General features: G+C 31.1%; 1 protein-coding gene across 2 annotated transcripts in view; it reads right to left on the bottom strand.

Annotated features, from left to right (window-relative positions):
- Positions 1-24059, bottom strand: part of LOC106688960 (carboxypeptidase B) — a 71045-nt gene that overhangs the window by 17833 nt on the left and 29153 nt on the right. The window contains exon 2 of one of the 2 annotated variants that reach the window (XM_067051903.1): positions 18347-18430. In XM_067051903.1, coding sequence (XP_066908004.1) covers positions 18347-18426 — 80 coding nt within the window. In that variant the 5' untranslated portion in view covers positions 18427-18430. Of the gene's footprint in view, positions 1-18346; positions 18515-24059 lie in introns of those variants that run through there. The other variant, XM_014433680.3, reaches the window with a different exon arrangement.

The following is a 24059-nucleotide window of genomic DNA, read 5'->3' as shown; positions in this document are numbered from 1 at the left end:
TATATATTCAGTAATTTTTTTTTTATCAAAAAACAATTTGAATACTGTTCAAGGCTTTTTGAATTTCAGTAAGAATTGATATAATAAAAGTAAAGAGATTTGAATCTTTTAAAACAACATCTTATTTTCTTTAGAAAAGAGGAAGTGAATTGACAAGTTTATTTTTTTTTTTATTCTACCATTAAGAATGCTCAGTTGATATCTCGGAGCATTTTCAGCTTTCTAAATTGCGATATCTGCTGGAATATCTGAAGATGTTACCTGAGATAATGAAGCCACAACCCAGTAGTAACGGTCTCTGAATTTTAATGTTGTAGAAAAGATTTTACTCTCCGATTTTCTGTTATAATTATCTATTTTATCTATGGCGGCGATCTCGATGTACTTTTTCAGTGAGTAATTTTCTGCCCCGCGACATAACATAACTATTCTTTCAAGTCACGGCTTTGACATTCAGTACAATGAATTCTCGATGAGTCCATTCGTTTTGGAATTGATCAACAGAAAAATGTACAGTGCGTGTTACTAATGGTTTCATATTTTATTGACAGAAAGTTATAATTTTAGCTTTAGCAGTAATTTAAGAATATGATATTTCTCTCGTACAGACAGAATTCCTTAAAGCAGAACATGAATAAATTGGTTTTTATTCCATCAATTAAGAACATTATGGAAGGAATGTTCAATGAAGTCAGTCTATGTGTAAAACCGTCGTTTAAGCTGATAAAGTGTAATGGGAGCAGTTAAAGATGACGTTTGGCAGTTTTTTTTAATGTCTATTAACACTATACATTTATGAGCATTTGTGTATATATGATGCATTCGGTCGTAAAACATGGTATTTGATATTTCTTGAGATTTAAAGTTTTTGGAAATATCTGATTCCTTAAAGCTGATTTTATAGGTTTTTAAAAGAATGTGTTAATAAATCCTTCTTTCTTTTTTCAAATAATATTTTCAATGTTAGTAACAGTTCTAAAAAAAGCTGTTTTGGTGAAAGCAAGGCAGAAGACCCGAAATGTAATTTCGTCATGTGTGCAATCAAATCGAAACCATGTTACTCAAAAAAAAAAAGGTAAGAAAAGATGTATGTACTTCGTAACCTACTTTAAATTAAAATATCGTGTCTGGCTTATAGCCAAGTTTTACAGCCTCTTCATCATTTACTATACTTAACGAAAGTAGATTTTCAACTTTTATTTCTTCAAATACGAGTCAAGTGCGTGATGACATATACAAAATGAATAATTAGAAATCAACTTACGTAAAATAAAAATTTAAGATAATGTGAACATGTTATCTGCTGTAGTTATCAGTTTTACACCCAATAGGTAGTAGCAGCATTGTTACTTTAGGTATTGCGTGATAGTTTACCATACATGTAGTGGCGTCAAGCTATGGCAAGCTATGGCAACATAAACTTCAAATCACACTAAATGTCAGATACCATGTTTTACGACCAAGTACCTCAAATATTGTAAAACATGGTATCTAATACATAACGAAGGAACAAGAACGCGTAGTTGGATGAACAACATATGCTAGAAACCCTTCTCTATTATTTGCTCTAACATCCACAAAAAAAAAAAAGTTGTGAGTTTCAACTAGTAAAAGTTTTATTTTTGAATACATTAAAAATGGTTAGGTAATATAATTTTTTGAGTTTTGTTGTTATTTACCATGTATTATCCTCAAAACGTAACAATTGATTTCTCTCAAATTTTGATTTTGTCAGTTACCATATTTTACGACCAAGCGCTTCTTGTACTTAAGAAATTCAAAAATAATCAAGCAATAATTAAAATATACAAAAACAAATATTTTTTATAATAGGCGCGACAGACCATGGAGGTCCAAGGCCGCGCGCGATGTGCTTGGGTAGTACATGTGAGTGCGACCCATTGGCTAACTGGTCTCACATATGCCCCTGGGGAGGTTTTGAGTGAGTATTCTAAATGATATGTTTGAAAAGAACCCAGATAGGGCCGGGGCTCGAACTCACGACCTTTGGATTGGTAGATAGGCGCGTTACCACGATCCTACGGACGCCCCGAAAACAAACAATAAATCAAATTAATTAACCAAAATTAACAAAGATAAAATTATTTGCTTAACACATTTTGGAATTTCTAGTTTATTTCACATTAACTGTGCCCCGCGGTTTCTCCCGCCTTAAATTTGGATTATGTCTGTATCTTGATGAGAACCAACCTCATCTAATTAACTGAGTAACATCCGAAATTTATGTGCAAACACTAAAGGAACTATTTCTAAACAATACTGACTACAGAAAGCGTTTTATCTTTAAGAGAATTTTGTCCATCTATAATGTTCCCGGAGACGTATAGCTTTCATGTTGTTCGGAATAAAGTTTATTTTTTTTAAATAAACAATTTCTTTAACCATTTCGAACACGAATTAATTTACACAAAAACCTTATTGCATATCTACAGCGTAAGAATAACCATCACTAAAGTTATCAGCTTCTTAAGCATTGCAATTAGTACAGGAGCACTTTTCCTATGTGCAAGAGGAAAATAGTTTAAGAATTTAAACAGTACTAAATTCTACGACGAATGAGTACAACGACTTTTTAATTTTATCAAGTTGTATGTTTAACCAGTTAATCGTCGTAAAATAAAAAATTACTTTTTTCTACAAATTTTTACAACTGATTTATAGCACTAAATCTGAGATCAAACAAGCACGGGAACACATTTTGAAAGTTTCGAAAACAGTGACTTAGGTTGGTGATCCTAGGACGTTGAATCTAGAAAAAATGATGTGTCAAATGAACCATTGCTTATTAATTTGGTCAAGTAGCTGATCTGACAATGCTTCGCTAGTACTAGATTTGATTAAGTATTATATATAGATTGAATGAACACAATTGAAAGTTTGATATAAATTTAATTATAATTAAACATTTACATATACATTATAATTTGTATGCCTTAGCTACAAACATTATGACAAAATATTTAATATAAGTAAAACGTTCAACATACAGCATATCTCTGTTAATAATTGTCCAATTTTTTTCTTTGGTTTGTCGGGAACTATTTCCCCAGCTTTAATATTAATGTATAATTTAGATCAATACTTTTTTCTTACTGGAAAAATCCAAGATTTTAGTTGCTGAGAACCTATCCAGGTCGACACCAAAAATTTTGAAAAAAACCGTGTGTAAATCGCTTAAGAACTTACGGAGGTAAGTAAGAAATGGGACATTAAATTTTTATTTATACATAGCAATTTTCTCCAAGACTGATGTATATTACTTGAAGCTTCATTATTATAATTTGCTTTAAATAGAATAAAGCAAAGATTATGAGATATTACAGCTTCAAAATAGGTTTTGAGTTAAATGAGCAAAGAAATAACTGCTAGTCTCATTAATTGGAAGCCTTTTTGTTTTTAAAAGGTAACCTTTAAGCAAGGTTAGGCATGATGTTTCATAGGTCACGACTGGTTTTTGTGTCACAACAATGTAAAACATAATTATTAATATAGTTATGACTAATATAGCATTAGGAATATTAATACCAGTTTAAAGATCTTGTAATTTTTATAAAAGGTTATTTAAATAATTTTATGGTATATTCGTGAAATGTAAGAATAAAATGAAGAATGATTAAGTATGTTTAATCATTCTTCATTCTATTTTTTCCTCTCATGTAGGATCCAAGAGCAGTTAGATATAAGCGATATCTATCCTTAATTAAGGTCACGTCACGAGGGACACTTACCTGAGGAGGCCTTGGTGAAGAGGAAGTCCTGTCTTTCATAGCTACCGTTCCATTCATTCATACTTCATTGTCACTCAACCAACGTATCAAGTGAATATGATATTTTTATCGTTAGGAATTAATAAAATGTATGGATATATGTATCCAAAAAAGAATTTCATACGAAATCTAAAAAATCGACTATAGAAAAATATACCAATACTATTTACAAAAAATCAGATATTTTTCAAACGAAAATTAAATTCTTGTTTCTGCGATCTCATAAACACATAAAACACAATCAGAAACACTAATAATACATAGATAAAATATAAAACAATTAATTTAAAAATTTGGGTAATTTCGTTATCAATTGTTTTCGTATTAAATGGCAATTTATGTAATAACTTTGAGTAACGGTTCTTAGTACTCAAAAATTTTGAGTGAACGTACCCAACTCTAATTAGGGAGGGCATACTAATTATTATTATAAACTATACGATTTTAAGAATTTTTAAATATCACATTGTTAGGTATTGCTAAATATCACAAAATACGCAATACCGTACATCTGCAGAAACGATTTATAAAAAATCAGACTGTTGCTTCACTGATTATCCTGGATTTCAAGTTTATCCATAAGCAGCGTGCTTTGAGAACACTTAAAATTGATAAACATAAACGCAATTTCATAAATTTTATCCATCGAAACAAAATTTGGGGTAAACTGTTTAGTAAGTCTCTATTCCTGTAGGATTTAGAATGATAAACAACATAAAGTTCCAATAGAAAAAAAAAAACTAGGGTAAATCATTTTTGAATTCTTTGGCTTAGGAAATACTATTCACAGTTCATTAGGAAATACCAGAATGCTACTTAGAACTTTTAAAAAAAAGTAGAAATCAATAAATGTTTCACAAAACTTAGCTCCGTTTTATATTCCAAGAAATTTATATTGACCGCAAAAAAGAATAGCGCTGTAAAGCACATACTGGATTTAATTACAGTCGATTATGGCAACTACTTGCAGTTGTGATCCGATGAAATGAGTAACCCCGTTAGTCCATGGTATTCCGAAGGAAAGGAAAGCTGTCAGTTTAGTAGTGGCAACGAACATTGTTCTGTATATTGAACACTGAACCATTCCACGGATATCTTCATTGGAAATATCTTCTAGTTTTCCAGGATGACATACCTACCCACCAGGGTCCTGATTTATATTAAAGCGTAAAGTAATTCTATTAATATATTAAGTGGAAATATTTGCTGATTTGTACCTTTATACTCCTTTAATATCACTAATAGTGGTTCCCAGTATGAAAGATAATGTATTACTGCTTGTACTTTATAGCTTGTTTAATTTTACTAATAAACTAGTACTTTTTTGGCTTCATAATGAAGACTGTAATACGTTTACTTCGGTGAAAGAAATATATATGCTAATATTTACTATTAGTGTAGAAGAAAAAACTTTAATTTGTGAGTTTAGAGTAGTCATTTCCAACCCATAGATGTCTTTGGATCATTATGACCGATATCCGGCCGACCACTACACCCGACTTGGGAATCACCTTGAAAAATATTTGAAAATCGCATAGCTTAAAAGCATGTTGAGTCACTTTTATTGTGCATTTGTCAGTTAAAACCTTTCAACTAACACAAAAAGAGCAAGAAACATTATTAATACAATAATTGTAACAAAAATAAGTTATGACTCCCCCCCCCCTTTGGTCCATCTTAAGGCTCTCACGGTCCACCTATGGTCCACAGCCCACCTGTGAGGTCCACACTGACTCCTCCACCAAGACCTTACTATTTCATTATAGAAGCATATTGTATTGAATGTTAGTAATTAGTTTTTTACTGTGTTGTTAAATGCAAGGATCTAATTATCACTTTTTTTATTTACTTATTTGTAAATTTTACTATAAAATAAATTGTGGTGGTCTTGATTGGTTGTGCACGCGGGTCGCTTTCATAGTTTAGATAAACCCTTCACATCAATCTGCACTCTCATTAAACAATAAATGTCTTAAGGAATACCTTTTCGAGGGGTTAGGTTTGTTTCCATCTTAAATTTGTTATGATAAAAATGAAGCTGCTGAAATTCTGATCTACTGTTTAAAATTATTAAATTTCGTGACCCAAATTAGTTATCTCTCTTTTTTTAAACTTCTACATCTGCTACTTAAAGGACTCAAAACTTTGTCTTGTAATTAGTTTTTTATTAACCCAGCAAAAATTAATTAACTAATGGATGAATGGGGGTGACGGTAGCAGCGTGGTAACGCGCATGTCTGCCAACCCATAGTTTGCGAGTTCGAGTCCCCGGCTCTATCCGGGATTTTTTCAAGCTTATAACTATACAATACACACTCACAACCCCCCCCCCCTGGGCATTTGGGAGGCCCTTCAGCCAATGGATGGCACTCACAAAAATAGGCGTGGGGGTGACGGACCCATCCTATGAAAACCATGTCAAGAAACGCGCGATGGATTTCTTAAGTACAAGGCGCGAGGCCTTGGACCTCTACGGTCTGTCGCACCAATAAACAAACAATGGATGAATAGGATGTAATGAATGTATATACGGTTCGATTAAAGCTTGTTGAGACATTCAAAAATGTAAGATTTAAATAAAACATCAACAAACAACCCTCATTTTCCCAATTAGAACAGGAAAGACCAATTTTCTTTTGTTTATCTTCCAATAATAAAATAATTACACAGAACTGTCAAGGAAGGAAGTAGGCAAACGAACAAAAGTAGTCAAGGCAATACACAAACAAATTATTCAAGCATTATCATTTTATTAAGGACAAAGCTCATCAAAATGTTGGGTAGCTGTTTATTTTGTGCTATTTGACATTACGTAATAGCAGTTACTACTAGGCGATCACCTGTGAGAACCTACTGTATGGAAAGGCAAAAGGAAGTTGAAATAAGGATAACAACATTTCGAGGTCAGCAGTTGGAACATATGATCGCAATATCATACTCCATGCAATTCCAAGGTAGTTAGTGTTTACATATGTTTTTAATAGAAATAGTTTCTATTTCGTGCCAACGAGGAATGTCTATTAAACTAGCTGTTTAAATTAAGTGCCTATAAGCAAGAGATCCCAATCCTGACAGCAGTCATGGGGTTTCGATACCCGATGGTTCTTCTGCACAGAAGGAAGAAATTGCCAACTACCTGCCCCCAGGTCTACGCGTCAGACATTTAAATTTCACGTTTTTGATAATCGAAAATGAATTATTTTAAACTGAATTTAACTAGTATAATTTAAACTTTTATAAATTGTGAAGCTTAAAATTGCACATCTGTCAACTACAAGGCGTATGTTAAATTTTAAGCATACGTTTTTGAATAAACCAAAATATCCATTCAAAACGTTTAAAATTGACAAATAATGGCGAGAGCCTGATCGTGAAAATACGGATATCCTTCTAATAAAGTATCTAAAAAAAAAAATGCTAAGAAGGGTTTAAACCGAGCAATAATGATTAGCCCAACATATATCAGGTTTTTAAAGAATTAAAACACTAGTGGAAAACTTCTTCCACAAAACTAAATTTCTTAACACTCTTGACGACATGGATTGAGTCCAAAAATTAAGATAAGGTTCAGCAAAAATAAAATACTAAGGTTTTGTCTTATTTTTAGTTCAAATGTGCGTCCATTAACACTTTTTTATACATATTGTTTCATTGGAGGCTACAATTTGGCACTGAGTTGTTTGATTTTAATTTTAAGTCTATTGAAAGAATATTTAGTTTCTATTATATATAAAACTGATTGACTGTAACTGAATATGAAAGAGACAGTCGGGAGTTCCGTCAAAGAGGAACAAAATTAGTTTTCAACTATTCATTTGCCGACGTTTCATCACAATTTGCAAGGTTTCATTAAGGCTATAAAAGGTACATAACAACTACAAATATGTGAACAACGTAAGGTAATAAATTGACAATAAAGTAAACTATGGTAGAGTTAAAAATTACATAAAAATGAACGAAAATAAACAAAAATAAGATGTACAAGAAATAACAGAGTATTAGATTTAAAATTAACGGGAGACCTAATAACACGTAAAAATAGAAAAGTTGCTATAAGAGAAATAAAAAACAAAAAAAAAACAGACTAATAAATTAGTTGCCATCGCCAAAGGAAGGAGGGTGAGTATTTTGTGAGCATAGTTAAACCAAGAAGAGGGATGTTTTTTCTAATCGTTAAAGACAAATGTTAAATAATTTAGGAATTTTATTTTATATTAGAGGACTTCAATGAGGGCTAAAATTGGCTGAATATCTGCAGTATATGCTTTTTATTAAAAATTTCATACAATGTATTTTAAATATCATTAATAAAAAAATAATAATAGTAACAATGTTTTGCCTGAGCAACATAAGGTTTAGGAAATTCCTTTTTTTTTTTTCTTTTTTTTTTTTATCATTTAAAAGTTCTAAATAAACAAAATAAGAGGTATAAAATAAATATAATCAAACGAATAAGACTCGTTCAAAAAAATCAATTCACCTGAAGTAATGAATCGTTGGGGATCGGCTCATTTAAAAGAATCGAATTCAAAGAATTGTCCCTCTCTCCAAAGAAGTCCTTAAAAGTCAAATTCAGTTTCTACTTGCCAGTCAGAGACGTGTTCCTTCCAGTTACAATGTAAACTGACCATGACAGACTTACAGGTTGCATCAGTACTTTCGTATCTAACTTCTCAATAAAAGTGTTATCTAGCATTGTTGATTTTTATGTCGTAGCTATTAACCCCAATCCAAACTACCTAACTAAACCACCAGTTGATTGGTCTTCAGGAATAAAAACATAGAACAATTACAAATAGTTATAATTCTAATAATGACGGGAAATGGTTACTAATTCAACAGCTAAAATAATCTGTCACGTTTAGTGTATGGATTTAACTCTTCCTACATTACTTCTTGTTCCCTACATATTTGAAATCTGGTAGCTTACGTCGGAGATAGACCCTTAACCTAACCTAAAACCTTAGAGTTTTCGAAGATAAACTATTGTGTCGAATATTTGAATATAATTGGATTGGGAAGTATAAAATTCACGATGATTGTAATTTAAATACCAGCTTATCGGCTACTGAAATGGTTAAAATTGGTCTGAATATTGAAACTGCCTTAAAAAGAAGTGGCCAAAGTTTTTTTATTCAATAGACCAATGAAAATGGTTAAGCATCACCACATTAAGCATTGGAACTCAAAATAATAGTAAAAAAAAATTACTACTTAACTGGAAGTTAAGTGTGTTGAGTATTAGACAAAAAAAATGGTAACCTACAAATGTGAAAAGATACTTGACGATGGTAACATAGGAACCGTCACGTAACCTGGCGTTAGAAAAGTGCTGGTGCCCATATGTCCCTTATTTCCTCCCTTACCTAATAAGCCGCTTATACGCACTTCGCTGATTGCGTTAATTAGTTTTTGGACCATAGGTGCTACTTATAAAACCTTCTAGGTAGTCTCTCTTGGATAAATTGAGACAAGTCTGAGTCGACTGTAAGCTACCATTAGTTTTCTGATCCTGTTAAAGCCTAAACATCACTTTCATGGTCCAAGTCAGTCGTGTTCTATATGTTAGGTCTCATTTACATTACGAATAATTAAGCAAATGTCATATGTCATAACTGCGAAAGAAATGTGTGATTATAACTATAGCCATATATAAATTATAACCATTGTGCCAGATTATTTATTTGTCGATAAAACATTTGAGCATGGTATTGTTATCTATACGAAATAAAAAGGCATTATATTTCGTAATCCATTTTTAATGGCATTGAAAAAAATAGGAAAATCAATGTGCGGTGTTAACGACCGGCTAAGGATTAATATCCAATATCATAAGTTTTCTACTTAGTGAATGAATCCTTTTATTTATATTGGTGCCTATGAATTCAAACCTAACTGGGCAATATGAAAAATTAATAAAATAATGAAATGTTATAAAACGATGAACAAAATTTTAATTATATCGTATATCTACTCACATGAATTTTATAGTTTTAGATACAAAGTATCATAACAAATTGGTTTTCTGTATCAACAGATCTACAAGGGACTCCTCATCTACAAGGGACTTTAAGGAGAAGACTAGACTAGAGCCGTTTTGGCACTGTTGTACGTAGAAGTTTTTCTGTAATAGTGCACATTGTGCCCAATTCTGTACACGAAAATTGGGGACCGAAATTCTACAAAAAATGGTCTGCCCATTCCAGAGATCTCGACAAAATCAGACCAGTGTCTGAAAATACGAAACTGGAGTCTTTGGAACACATTGTTCAGTTGAAATGCTTGACCCCATTGCAATACTTTATTTAGATAGAAGCCGTAATGAAAGTGCTAAATTTATGTACAAATCTCACGCCTTGCAAACAGCAATAACACTGAAAGTTAAGAGAAATCATAATCAATCAACAATTTGTGGAAATTATTATTGAAAACATAAGAGTGAAAATGTGGCAATTACATTAGCTGAGGTTCGTGCCAAAGGAGGCTGAGCCATGGGCACACATAAATATAAAGAAGCTAATTGGAGAAAGTCTACGCCATTGAAAGTGGCCGTGACGTGAGGGTCCGAGCTTCTATTCCAAAACGGGTTCTAGCTTTTACATTATCCAGCTGCATTATCTTCTCTAGCGGTATCGTCCCCGATATAACGAGAATCCTGGATAAATCGTTAATTCGGTCGATAACAAACTTCAGTTCAGTGGAACTTTCTTCGCGCAGTGTGTCAAGGTTATTCCTATTAACGTCCTAACAATGGCTGTTGAACAAAGTCTAAACCAAAACTTTGCTATTGTTGCTTCTTAAAAATATTAAATTAATTATAAATTTCAACTACTAAATTATTAATAAGTCTCATTTTATTTTCATAAATCTTGTACATACAAACACAAATTAGATATATATTTGACCTCGGAGGTGAAAAAAATTATCACGCATTCTGATCTTTTTGTTTTGGTTGTAAATGACTTAAACATTTGCAATTTAGAAGTAGAATACATTTATATAAAATAGGAACACCATCATCTCCCTTTCTATGCTACGTCTACCATTCGTAGGACATTTTTCTGGTTGTTTCGAGTGGTAGTAGGCTGTCGTCGCTAAGAACATAAAACCCAGAGGAGTTGGCGGTAAATTCATATTGTTTTTTTTTAAATACTACCTCGTCAGCTTCACAACGAAAACAGATAAAAAAAGCCAAAATTTTTAATTTTTTTTTTTCAGAGCTAAAAAACCATTAAATGCCACACAAAATGCGTATGTTTTATTTCATTTTTGGAGAAATTGAGATCGCTCTTAACAAAGGTCAATTCTCGGTTCTTATTGAAAAACGCAAATAACTCCCTTTTAACCTTTTTGACCTGAGCATACCTAAACCTTGTAAAACAAATAGTTAGTTGAAAGTATATGAAGCTGTATCTTTGCGCTCAAAGGTTGGCCTAATTAAATATAATTTATGTATTTTGTGTGCCAAGCATAGTCACTGACTATAGCTCAGGAGAGAAAAATACAGATGTGACAAAATAATATTGGAAGAAGTATTGTGAATGTGAGGAAAAGGGACCGAATAAATAATGCTTGGATCCAGAAAGAAACAGGACTCACTGACACTCTGAAGATGACAAGACTGAGCAAATAGGAATGGGTAGGGCATCTCCTTTGGTGCAAAGATGTAAGATGGTCAAAATTGCCACAGAATGGATCCCATATAACCTTCAAAGAAGAAGAGGACGTCAAAAGAAAAGATGCAGCGATGTGTTCAAGAGGATGGTAGGACCCCCCTGGCGGAGAGCTACTTTTTGGACACAACAGACAAAGAAGAAATTAACAAAACTATATATATTTTTAATTAATTTATTTTGCTATCTTACCAAAAACCTTAACCTCAGCACTAGCTAATAAAGACAATTCCAAAGGAAATAATCCTAAAATTATCGCAACATTCATCACGTTACCATTTTTTATCTTGAGTTAAAAAAAAATACATATCAATTTGTCCGCCCTTTATGATATTATAATTCGATAAAATGTATTCTTAGGAATAAATATATATAATTTAGAATTGTTAGATGCATTATCATTACCGAAACAAAAACCTTTCACAAGTTGTTGTGGTAGTTTTTTAAATATTTATTAACCTATTATTATTAGTTATTAAAAATATTATGATATATACAATGCTTCTATTTTGTATTTAACATTTGATTTATACTGTTCTTAAATATTCAAACAGCATTAACGATAATTGTATCGATAATTTTTTTAGTCCGATTTTTTTTTAGCGTTACAAAAAAAAAATTGTAACTGCCGTTCAACATCAATTGTAGGACTTTCAATCTTTAAAAAATTTCAAAATAACAATTTATAAGTAAACTTTTACTCGGAAGGAAACATCTATTTAGACTTTTCTACTGTAAATGTGATATAGTATCTTACTTTCGGTGCACAGATACACATTACGGTGGCTCTGTGTTACTAACTCCAAGGACCAAACCAGGTTTGAATCCAACTGTGGCAGATAATTATTTATTCTGTTACTGTATCCGTGAGTCAACCCTGTGGTTTTGGGAGCCCTCAGTAGCCCATCCAGCCTTTTAAATTGGGTAATTGGGGAAAAATCTGGCTGTCGAGCATGATTCTCACAAAATTACCTCCTTGCACAACCGTTTGCCTAGTAACAGCGCTTCCTTACAAAGTACTAAACCTCTGATCCTTCATGGGTTGTAAAGGTACAGATTCTGTCTGCCAAAAACACAGTTAAAGTTATTATATCTGAAGAAACATTCCCCTGATTACGTCTCAAGTACTTTTTTTTTGGCATCCTACATATATTAACCACATTTTCCTGTTCTATCATTCCTCATACCTAACTTCATCAATTCAAATTCGTTATTCATTCTCGTAACACATGCTTTGGTTCTTCGGTCCCCTACACCCTTTTTCACAAAATTACTGCATTTGATAAATCAATGTTGGGCATCTGTGTTACGCCCTCTTGTGCATCTCCTATCTCGTTAAGAATCACATAATCATATTCTATCCTGAATAAATGTAATATTCGTAAATAATTATGAAAGTCCATTAATTTTTTTTTTTTGCGATACTAATACCATTCTTACTATTGTTAAAACGTAAAGTTTTATTAATTAAGCTGTTTTATTAATAGTCAATTAAAAATTATTCGATCCAGTGAGATATTCATGTATTATAAATTATCAGTCCGAGGATGGCCAATTTAATTTGTTTTAATTTTTCTATTTTGCATTTGGAATATTTTCGAGATTAGTCTACAAAGAACGTAGTCGCTCCAGCTTATAGTGTACTGGGCCTGCCTATAAAGGTTTCCAATGTTTCTCAATCTCTGATTTTTTCTTATAACGCATAATAAAAAGAATAAAATTTCTAAAACTATAGAATTACAGAAACAACTCAGTATTCCAAATTTGGGTACAGGATCTTTCTTCGATAATATTTGTTACGAATTTGAGATGTTTAGTTTAGTAGAATATCGTAACTGTAAAAATTTTTACAATGTTAAATTATTTGTTAATTACAATTTTTTACATTCTACTTGTAGTCGCTTGCCATAACTTAATATCAATATTATTGTCTTATGAAAACAAATTTCCTATAGATTCTTTTTATGAAATCAGCCTTAAAAAATCCGATTTTTCAAAAAAACTGCAATGATGAAAAAATTCTGTTACCATGTTTTACAAGCAAACACCTCTTTTACATAATGAATATCATTGATCAAATAAGGTTTTTGAATCGATTCCTATTTTATAATTTTTTTTTTTTTTCATATCCTTCAACTTCCTATGGTAGTAGTTGAGTTGGAAATCTCTTCGTTATCATTTGATACTTTCCGTTATTGTTTAAAAAAAAATAAGCCTCGTTTACAAGATTTTATATATATAATGATTATATATGATATTATATATAATAGATATATAATGATTGATAAATACAATTTTGAGTATTCTATCTATAGTCAATATATCCACTTGAAGAACTGGATGTGGAAATGTCCTATATTTTAAAAGGTACGTCATCAACAGCGTGGTTACTGGTGGAGTTCGGCCTTTAAATTTTTACGCTTCATTTTGTATAAAAACACACTGTAGTTCTGGTATGAAAGTGTAACTTAAAATCGGTATGTTTGATTAAGGTAACGAAATTGCTATCCCGCCGATAAAAAAAAATAATAAAACAGAAAGGTTTTTTTCCATGTTCAATTTTGCTGAACTTAGTGATATTAATGATAATAAATAACAAAACTTGATAAAAAATAAATAGCGTTATTGTTTTTTCACTAAATTTATTTTTCATTTCTTCCCACAGAAATAAACAGGGCTTTGAGGATCTGGCTAACAATATAAATTCAAAAGCCTAATAGAGGATTGTGCGATCTTGTTTATGATTTTTATTGTCTTTGGAATAGTAGTTTTCATGATAGTTGCTAAATAAATTGATTTATAGGTGTTCGGACAAATTTCATTTGGCAAATTTATATTCATATGCGAATATCATAAAAACTACTACCCTTACGAAGATAAGTGTCATAAACTACTTTATAGTAAGTCAAATTTCCTTTATTTTGAGTGTTGGCAGACATATGTGGGTCTCATGTATCTAGGGATATATTTTTTCAAAAATCAAACATTTTATACGAACAACTAGAAATCAACAGTTTGTGAATTTATTTTGTCAAATAACATAAAAACTGCTTCTCCTACAAAGATAAACGTTATGTACTATTTTATAGTAAATTTACCTAGCTTTAATTTGAGTGCTGACAGACATCTATACGTCACATAGTTCCTGAGATATAGATTTCTCAAAATAAATTAACTAACTACTAATCTTTCAGTAGATTTTTAAGAAATGTTGCTTTTTAAAAAGTTATATCTCGAGAATTATTCAACGTAAATAGCTCTCTTAGGGCTAAGATTTCAGCAAATGTACTCTCCTTTAAATGATGTTCTTTTAGATTTTCTAGTGTTGGTAGTTTTTACGATATAGAGCTCCGAATGAAAAATTAATGTTTTTTAAGGTTTTGAAACAGCCATAATGTTTTATTCCCCCTATCTATACTTGGCAGACTCATCAGTTTTAACTGTATAATTAGTAATTATTCATATTTTTCATTAAACTAATCAAAAATTGGGGTAAAATAACTGCCTTTTTTTCTTCCCGGCTCTTGTACTACGTCTAGATAGTACAATGTGATAGGGAATGATCGGTGAATCTCGACTTTTTTCGATTCGAACTCCCTTCTCTATTTTCCTTTTTTCCTTCCTTCTAGTATAATGTTAAGAAGAAAAAAAATTATAAAATCGATTTTATAAAGTATCATTTCTATTTGATCTGTTTTAAGAATTGTTAACACATTCCATACACCCACATGTAAATATGTAATTTATTACATCTATATATGTAATTTTAGTTTCGTACGACTTTTCGTTTATGAATAAGGTAGGCTTTTCTCTCACATATCATTTGCCTCACTTGGTTATTTGATTCCGGGGACCTAAATACTTATTTCCATTGGAAATTTGGAATTTCGCACAATCGCAATAAAATGTATATCGGTAAATACAAGTGACATGAGAAACGAAGAAGCAATACGAAAGAAGAATTAGTAGCTTTACATCCTTATTTATTTTTGATATTATATTCCGTTGAGATAGCCTGTACGAACTCAAACGTCACTGACCTTCACTGAAAGTCTTTTCTTTTTCAAGGAGTTCGGACTAATCAATTCGATATTTAATATATTAAACTCAGAGTTTGCTTAAAATGAGTTAACGTATTCATGGATTCAGTAGATCATATATTTAGTACATTTCTAAAGGTCGGATGTTAAAATATTATAAGTAACTCTGTTAAAGTTATTGGGAGAAAATGTAAGCCAGCATACTTTTTTTTATATCTAACTTACATATTTAAATTTACCATACTTATTTTTCTCATAAACGTAAATCAAAAACTTGACAATTTTTTCTAACTTAACATTACTAAAAGTGACTCTGTAAAGTGAAAAATCCTTTCTTAATGGAATAAATGACTTATTATATTTTGCCACCTGAGCGCATTTTTATATGTTGAATTAAATATACAAATATACATAAAGTTAAAATATTTTGATAAATTAGAGAAAAGAAAATACTATTATACGTGATTTAATAACTTACTATGTTAGGAATGATGATTATCATTAATTTTAAATTTATTTTATTTATGAAATCATGAAAAATGGTCTTAATTCCAAAATCTCACGTTACATAAAGAAAAGAGGTATTCTTATTTAATTAAGATATATAAATTTTAAAAATATAAAAATTTAAGTGTTTATAAACTAAGCTAAACCTTTTTTTTATTTTTTAGAGCATGTTTTGAATGAATCTTGGAGTTTCATGCATTTATTATATATTCAAAATAATGCCCATGATATTGAGTTTTTAAAGCACTTCTTGGTTGTTTAAACTACCAATAGATTAAAAAATAGTAAAATTTGTATAGTATTAGGGTCATGATATTTTTAAAAAACAGATGGCAAAAAGTGTAAATACTTTTTGTTTTTAAATTATATTAATTATTTTTATGATTCTACTGAAATTTCGTACCATAGTTTTAGAAACACATATATAAATGCAATGGTTTATTTCATTTTGAATCTGCCCAGCGAAATGAGCTATGGTCAGGGGAACGTATTTTTTTTTTCTATTTTTTAAAAGTCGATAAAAAATCGATTCATCTGAAAATTATATGTATAATTTATTTGTTGCAAAAAAAATTTTTATTTTAAATTGATATTATAGAGTATATATTATTTCTCAGTTTAAAATGCTGGGTCAAAAACCTTATCATAAATTCTTATTAGATCATGACAAAGTCGTTGAAGGTTAGTCATAATATAATTATCTGTTTAGTTATTTCAAAAGTAACTAAATATAAATTGTTTAGTATGTAATTTTCTGTTCATTATTAGTAATTGATAAAACAAAATCAATAGTCAAATTTTTCTATGTTTGACGCTTCATCGGCAAATTAACTTTCATCTTAAGATTCATAATTTGTCTTAAAATGCTAGAACTAGTTTCTCTTCACGAAAGTGGGTTACGATTAATCATATCTTATTCGTATTCACATGGCACTGGTTATCGTCAATTAGATACCCTTAACTAGAGGTTGACCTAGTCCCAACAACGGTACCGTAAATATTATACAAAATACATTATTAATACTCAACATTTATAAAAAAATACAAAAATTTATACAGATTTAGATGTAAAAATTTATATTTAATTTATCAGTTGAAATCTGAAAATACATTATTTTAACAAGTCCATAATGCTTTAAATAATTGAATTATTTACTTTTTTTTTTAAACAATAATGAAATATTTTCTTTTTGAAACATTTATAAATTCAATATTCTTAATTTATCCATAATTGATTTCTTTCTATTTATATGTATTTATATACATTCTGTTAAATCCTTCCATCACTATACTTAAGAAATTTGTGTACAAATTTAAGTTTTAGCTCTGAGTTTGTTGAAAGAAAACTATGATACAAGAAAATGAGTTTTATTTTAATCTTAGATGAATATCGGGCTAAATAGCATTTAAAATTTTAGACAAAATCTTGTTTTTTAACAATGTGTTATTTGTTTCATTATTTTTAATTATTAAAAAAATAAAAAGTACAATTTTCCTTCTTCAAAAAATAATATACTATTTATTTGAAAAATTAAAGAAACGATTATTCCAAGTTTGTGCATTGTTGATCTAAGTGTATTAATCGCTATTTACATACATTATCTTAAATGCTTTATGATACTATTCAAGAAATTTGTGTACAAACATAATCCTGAGTGTGGTGTGGCAACTGTGATGCTATAAAATGGGTTTAATTCAATCAAAAATGAATTTAAAGCTAAAATGGTATTAAAAAAGTTATGACAAAAACATAATATAATATAAATTGACTGTTCCTAGTCTATATATTACTGATTGATTCCCTTACATTTATGCTATTGGTGTACGTTCACGTTGATCCCAAATCAGTTTGTTTTTGATAAATTTTAGTAGAACATTTTAGTCCTGATGCTAAACTATGAAACTAGAAAATGGTTTTATTTGCTAGAAACGTTATGGCATTTTTTTTTCGCCTTTAAATCTAGAGGCCTAATATAAATGATTTTTACGTATGAACAAAATACAGTGATCACAAATTCAAGAAAAATGGTTTTGTTTTTATACTTTAACTGGAATAGTGGTGTAAACTTTATATTAAATTATTTAATAAATATATTTAATAATTTAATCAACATATATAACTATAAAAGTCGTAAGCGTGTTGGCAGAAAATTATTATTCGTTCATTCTAGTGTAATTTAATAAGTCGTTTAAAAAATACTCGAAGTTTTCTAAAATGTCTAAATATTACCTTTCAAACAATAAATTACATCTAGAATTATTTTAATAAAAATCACATTAATAATTTAGTCTTTATCGTTCTTAAAAAATAGAAATGGATATATTTTGGACAACTTACCCTATAGTGACCGACCTGCCCTGGGTCTGGAGAGGGAAGTGAGCTGCTGCTAGGAAGTGGATGAGTAGGACCAGCTTCATGTTCCTGCAACAGACAGGAGTGGTTTTGGTCTCCTTGGTTACGACTACAACAACAGCTGCAGGATGGTGTGCCGCTCGACAGTCCCCCCTTCTCTTTTAGACCGAGTCCCCCCCCTCTAACCAGCGGAGGGATATCTGCTCTATCAGTCGTCGTTGCCCTGGGAGGGGTTGATAACCGGATTTTCGAAAAATAAACAAAACTCATCCATGCAACGGTCCTCTATCAAAACAGGATGCTCATCATTTCTCAGGAACTCCAGATAGCGTCGATAGAAGTGAAAAGGTTTTCAAATTCTTCGGAGTTCGAGGGCCTTAGAGAAGATACATGGGGATAACACAGTGAGGGGGCTACTGATTTTAAACCATTGTCTTCCAGTGTGCTTTTCCATTTTCGATCTGTGTGGTCTCTAGGAACCTAAAAATATTTTATTATCTCTTTTTTATTATTTTAACATTTTTTTATATCATAGCTGCTCCGTATGAATCCCAAGGCTATTATACAATAATCGATTCCTGCAAACCAATGTGATTTTCCATAAAAAAAATTTGGCCTACATTTTGTTTATTTAATACAAGGAAAACATATATATATATATATATTTTTTTTTAATTCAACAAAAGAAATCAATTGGTATATTATTACTTTGAGGAGGCACAAAATAATAATAAAAAATATTTTATGATGATATTATTTTTTAATTTTCTTTCACGGCTCCTGGAGCTCTTCGGAACGAGCGTCGGAACACATGCCCAATATTTGTAGTTATAAAATTTCCAAAAAAAAAATTGGTTGAAATCGATAACCTCTTCACTGTGACCTCCCTTGTTAGACTTCATTGTAGTAACACTTTAGTAATGTACAGTAGTTATATACTTATTTATCAATTTATCAATTATAGCAAAATGAACATGGCATAATCAGGACCTAATAGCTGAGCATATTGAGAGTAGGGTCCCAAAGTGCTTAGTTCAAAATGTTGTGGGTTGGATTCTCACTTTGGTTAGTCAATATTTATTTCGCACCAGCCTCAAAAATGTATCTTGGCATTTCCACTTTGGGGCTGTACAAGTTCTAGAAGGAAGACTTAAGTCATAATAAAAAAAATAATCTATAGAAAAATCGATTATAATAACGAAAATGCTATATCCTGAAAAGAAAAAAAAACCCACAGACAGGCTTTCAATGTTCATAATTTTCGCCTACAATCAATGAAAATGGACCTACATGAATATATTTCTACTGAACAAAAACTCTGCTTTATAATATAATTTAATATCCAAGTAAGGCTAGTAGCTAATTTACGAAAATCTTAGTTCGATCTCTCAAAAGGAAATAAAAACAGTAATTTATATGAAATAGCCATTGGATTCTGCAAGGTTTTTGGGAGTTGGATTTCCCCTCTGACTGGCTCCAATCGGATCTCGAAATGCATCAATTAGTTAGTGATTGCCCCCAATTTGTTGACCAAAGCAATATTACTAGTCTTTAATTTTCCCTACCGTTATATTTCTGCCATTTAGCAGTAAAAATAACATTTACTACCAAAAGTTAAAATTATAAAGTAATTCTTAAAATATATAGCCATACTATTAGAGCTAAAAAATACCACAACAACCAAAATTAACTCATACCAAACATTGTATAAGGACCTACAGAAAATGTATTAATAAAAGTATAATACACCACTGGCGTAAAAGGAGTTGTACGAGGGATCTCATTAACTTATTACTGATTATTACGGTACAAATTAAGTTGAGGTATAAGCAGTCGCTAAGCTAAGCCCATGACTTTTGCTTAAGGGTATTTTTTTTTTCTGTTACAGCACATTCACTACTTTGTTTTATTCGGAATACAGATGAGTATTAAAAAGGAAAAAAAAGTGATATGTTCGTATGCTGTTTTTCTTGTTGCCTTCTAGGGCTGGTAGAACGTTTCCGTCTACAGACCGATTTCGAAATTTCTGCTTAGTTTATTTCTTTATTATTCTTAGTTTATTTTATCTATTACTTAATATATGACCTCCCTGGTGTGTCTTTAATGTTTATTTGTAATATGAACCCAATAAATCTCTAGTTTTAGAGATACGAAGAATTGATTTAAAATAACCTTTGAAAATCGCTTGATATAAGCTTTTATATTGTGTTTTATTCATTTTTTCGTAGGAATAATTCTAAAGAAGTACAGGATTTCTGAATCACTGTGACTCATGGCTTCACTAGAAGAGAAAGTAAATTCTTTTGTTTGTTGAACCAAAATCTAACACTGCCGTCATTGGGGATGGGGAAAAAAAAAAGAAAATGCGATTTTCAAGAACATTTTCGACCTATCACTGTGAATCAAAGTTTCTTTTTCTGTATAGTTTTATTTGGTACATGATTAGCCATATTTCAACGTAAATGATTAGTCGTTCAAGAAAAGAATCTAGAGGAGCCGTTCTTGAAACCTTGGTAATCCAAGAAATTTAGTTTTATTGCAATTTACATTTTCCTGGGTCCTTCGTTAGGCTTCATACCTTCGTGAAAATCTACTCGAAAGTAAATAAATTCACACGTATCATTGGTGTGGAGGTAAATGTGATCAAGTGATGTACCTGTGCCGGAACCAAATCTTCAATCTTAAGGAAAAATGTAAAATTAGCAATAATACGCTAATACTTATTGATAATTTCATACTTTTGTTAGTTTCGAAGCGCAGGTTTGGTTCTGACACAGATAGTAAAAAACCGTCATCTTGCAAAAATGCCACTTGATCACTTTCACCTTAAACCCGACAACATGATCCATTCTAAAGATTCTTATCTAATGTAGATTTTCTTATATGTCTAAATTTGACTATAGGTGACGCTGAATGATAATCGTAATAAATTATTTATTTATTCCGGGACATGTCCCATTAGAGTAGTATTACAAACATATTAGATGAGCTACAAAGCCTTAGAGTAATTGATAATAGATAAAGTAACTCTTGCTTTTTAACAGAACCAAATACACTTTTGATATTGATAACTTTAAACAAAAAAAAATTGACAGTAATAATATTTTAAAAGTATAAATATCTATATAATTAATACAGCGGTTTTTATAGTCTGGATAAGGATAATAAGGAACATACATTTCAGTTCTATTGGAACTGAGTGTATAGGAAATAATGAAATGGAGACGGATAGAAGTAGGGATGGAGTTCCACAAGACAGAAGATCTGATAAGGAAGGATCAGTCAAATGCACTGATTCAGAGGGCCGTTGTAATGAGTGTGACCAATATTGAGGTTTTGTTACTTGACCCAAAGCAATTTGTTGCGGCAGATATAAAAGTGTTAATTATCCAAAACTATTTTGGTGGTTCAATTTTACTTAGCACTAGCATTTAAATACAGTGCAATGGTCTGTTTCTGAAATTTCTTATTATATTTTACTTTATCCAATTGCCTTACCCAATTATATTTTAATTTATGTTGAGTGTTATAACATTTGTTAAGTATCTTATAAAAGTTTCCATGTAAAATCTAAAACATCATGTTGGTAAGATCAATATATGTATGTATGCAATGAAAATCATTTATAACGACACCAGTTGTAAGCTACAATCGGTTTTAACTTATAAATCTCCGGTGCCGTGAAAATCCATGGAAATGTAAAATCGATTGGGTTCATACGTACGGCCGTTTTTATTGTAAATATTTCTATATATGAACATATTTTAACGTTTATTATGAAATTTTTTTCTGGAACAGGCTATTTACTATCGGTTGTTAGTAAGATTAAAGACAAAGTCCCCAAATCTAGGATTTCTCTCTTTTTAGAACTTTTCAGTCTTGGAAAACATAAGGTGTTAAAATCTTAAATTATCTTCTCTTAGGTTTTAAAAATTCCATATATAGTGGAACAAGACGTTCCCATTTTACTCGCAAAATAACTCGCACAAGCTTTCTATTAACTATTGCGATTAATTGAGGCATTTTTCTTAGTTTTTTTTTCTAATTGTTTTGTCATGTGCATATGATGCAATAGGGTACATAATGCACAAATATATCAAAAATAATATACATATGCATAATTTCTCTGCATTTAGATATCGTCATGCAAGATGTGATATCTTCTAAGGGCGCCAAAATCAACATGATCAATATTTTTTTTAATACTTTAAAACATAATTAAAAATCAATGCACCATTTGCAATTTATTTTTTGATTTCCAGAATGAAGCATTGAGTGAAACGAAGTTGCTTTTGAGTTACTAGGTATCATAACTGTATGCAACGATTTGTTAACGTGCCTTTAGAATTTTGAATTACCTCAAAAAGCATATAAAATTGTTTTTTTAAATTAATCGGACGTGATGATAACTTCATTGTGTACATGGACAAATTTTTGGACGAAACTCCTGTTATAAAAAACGATCGGTAAAGACCCGTGTTGTAACGACTATTTAACTTTCTTTTGTTGTCAATGACAGAGCTTGCACACTTTCTTTTTTAGCAAGCGACGAACTGGTTGTCATTCTTTTGTTGAAAGGGAAAGGTGGTCTCGATTCTTTTGTTCCATTCCACTCTCAGGTTATATGGGCTCGGCGTTTTATGCGGATAGTTATCCTTTTCGGGTAAAATCGTAAAATGAAGACGATCATCCGATTTTTCGAACCAACTGAGCTTAAAGGATTTTCATTATTTAAAAATAGTAAATTATGTCCAATTTTCTTAAGTTACTGTTATACATATTAGGAAGTATCTTTTGGACCTCTTGAAGTAACTCTTGGGGCCCAAAAAATGTATCTATCTATACATAAATGTGTATATGTAGACATAAGAAACGCTAGTCCTTATAGGATTAATTTTAAATCTTTTATAATATAATATTATATCAAATATAATTAAGTTATTCTTTATTATACAATTCACTATAAAAAATGTGAGATGCAGGGTTATAGTAAAAGATGAGAGATCCTGCGAAATGCTTGGAAATAAGGACTCCAGTAAGTATAAGGGGATGCACTGGCCTGTACATGGTTTAATATAACTCATTGTTGGCCTGTGCGGATGACGTATTCTTCGTAGGACGATCTCATCAGGGCGTTACTCCCACTTTTCTTGCGTTAGGAAAACATTCAGAAAATTTGGAGTAGAAGTTAATGATCCCAAAACCAAGTACATGGTAACAGAGGAGGAGGTTTTAATTTAGAGGAGAAAGGAAACATTGAGCCTCGTAACTACGAAAAGGTCTTGGAGTTTATTTACCAAGGTTCCTTGGTCACGCAGGACAATGACCCCGGTGTTAAGATTAGGAGGTTAACCACTACCCCAGACACATTCCTGGCAACATTTGCTGATGATACAGCTATCCTATCCTCCCATCCCGATCCTGTAACAGCCTCATCCAATCTCCAAACACATCTCATTCGGATTGAGCAATGGTGCAACTAATGGCGGATAAAAGTCAATGAATCGAAATGCACCCATGTGATTTTCACTCTCCGCCGAAGCTTCTGTCCACCTGTTACTCTTAATAATATACCTCTTCTCAGATCCGACACAGTGCGATACCTCGGATTCCTTTTGGACAAAAGACTCACCTGGAACCAACATACTAGACTCAAAAGACAAGAACTCAACAGACGATTCAGCCAACTATACCGACT

Source organism: Halyomorpha halys, unplaced genomic scaffold (assembly GCF_000696795.3).
Source record: "Halyomorpha halys isolate HHAL.00 unplaced genomic scaffold, Hhal_1.1 Scaffold1243.1, whole genome shotgun sequence".
Lineage (NCBI taxonomy): Eukaryota > Metazoa > Arthropoda > Insecta > Hemiptera > Pentatomidae > Halyomorpha > Halyomorpha halys.
This window is presented reverse-complemented; position numbering and strand designations above follow the sequence as displayed.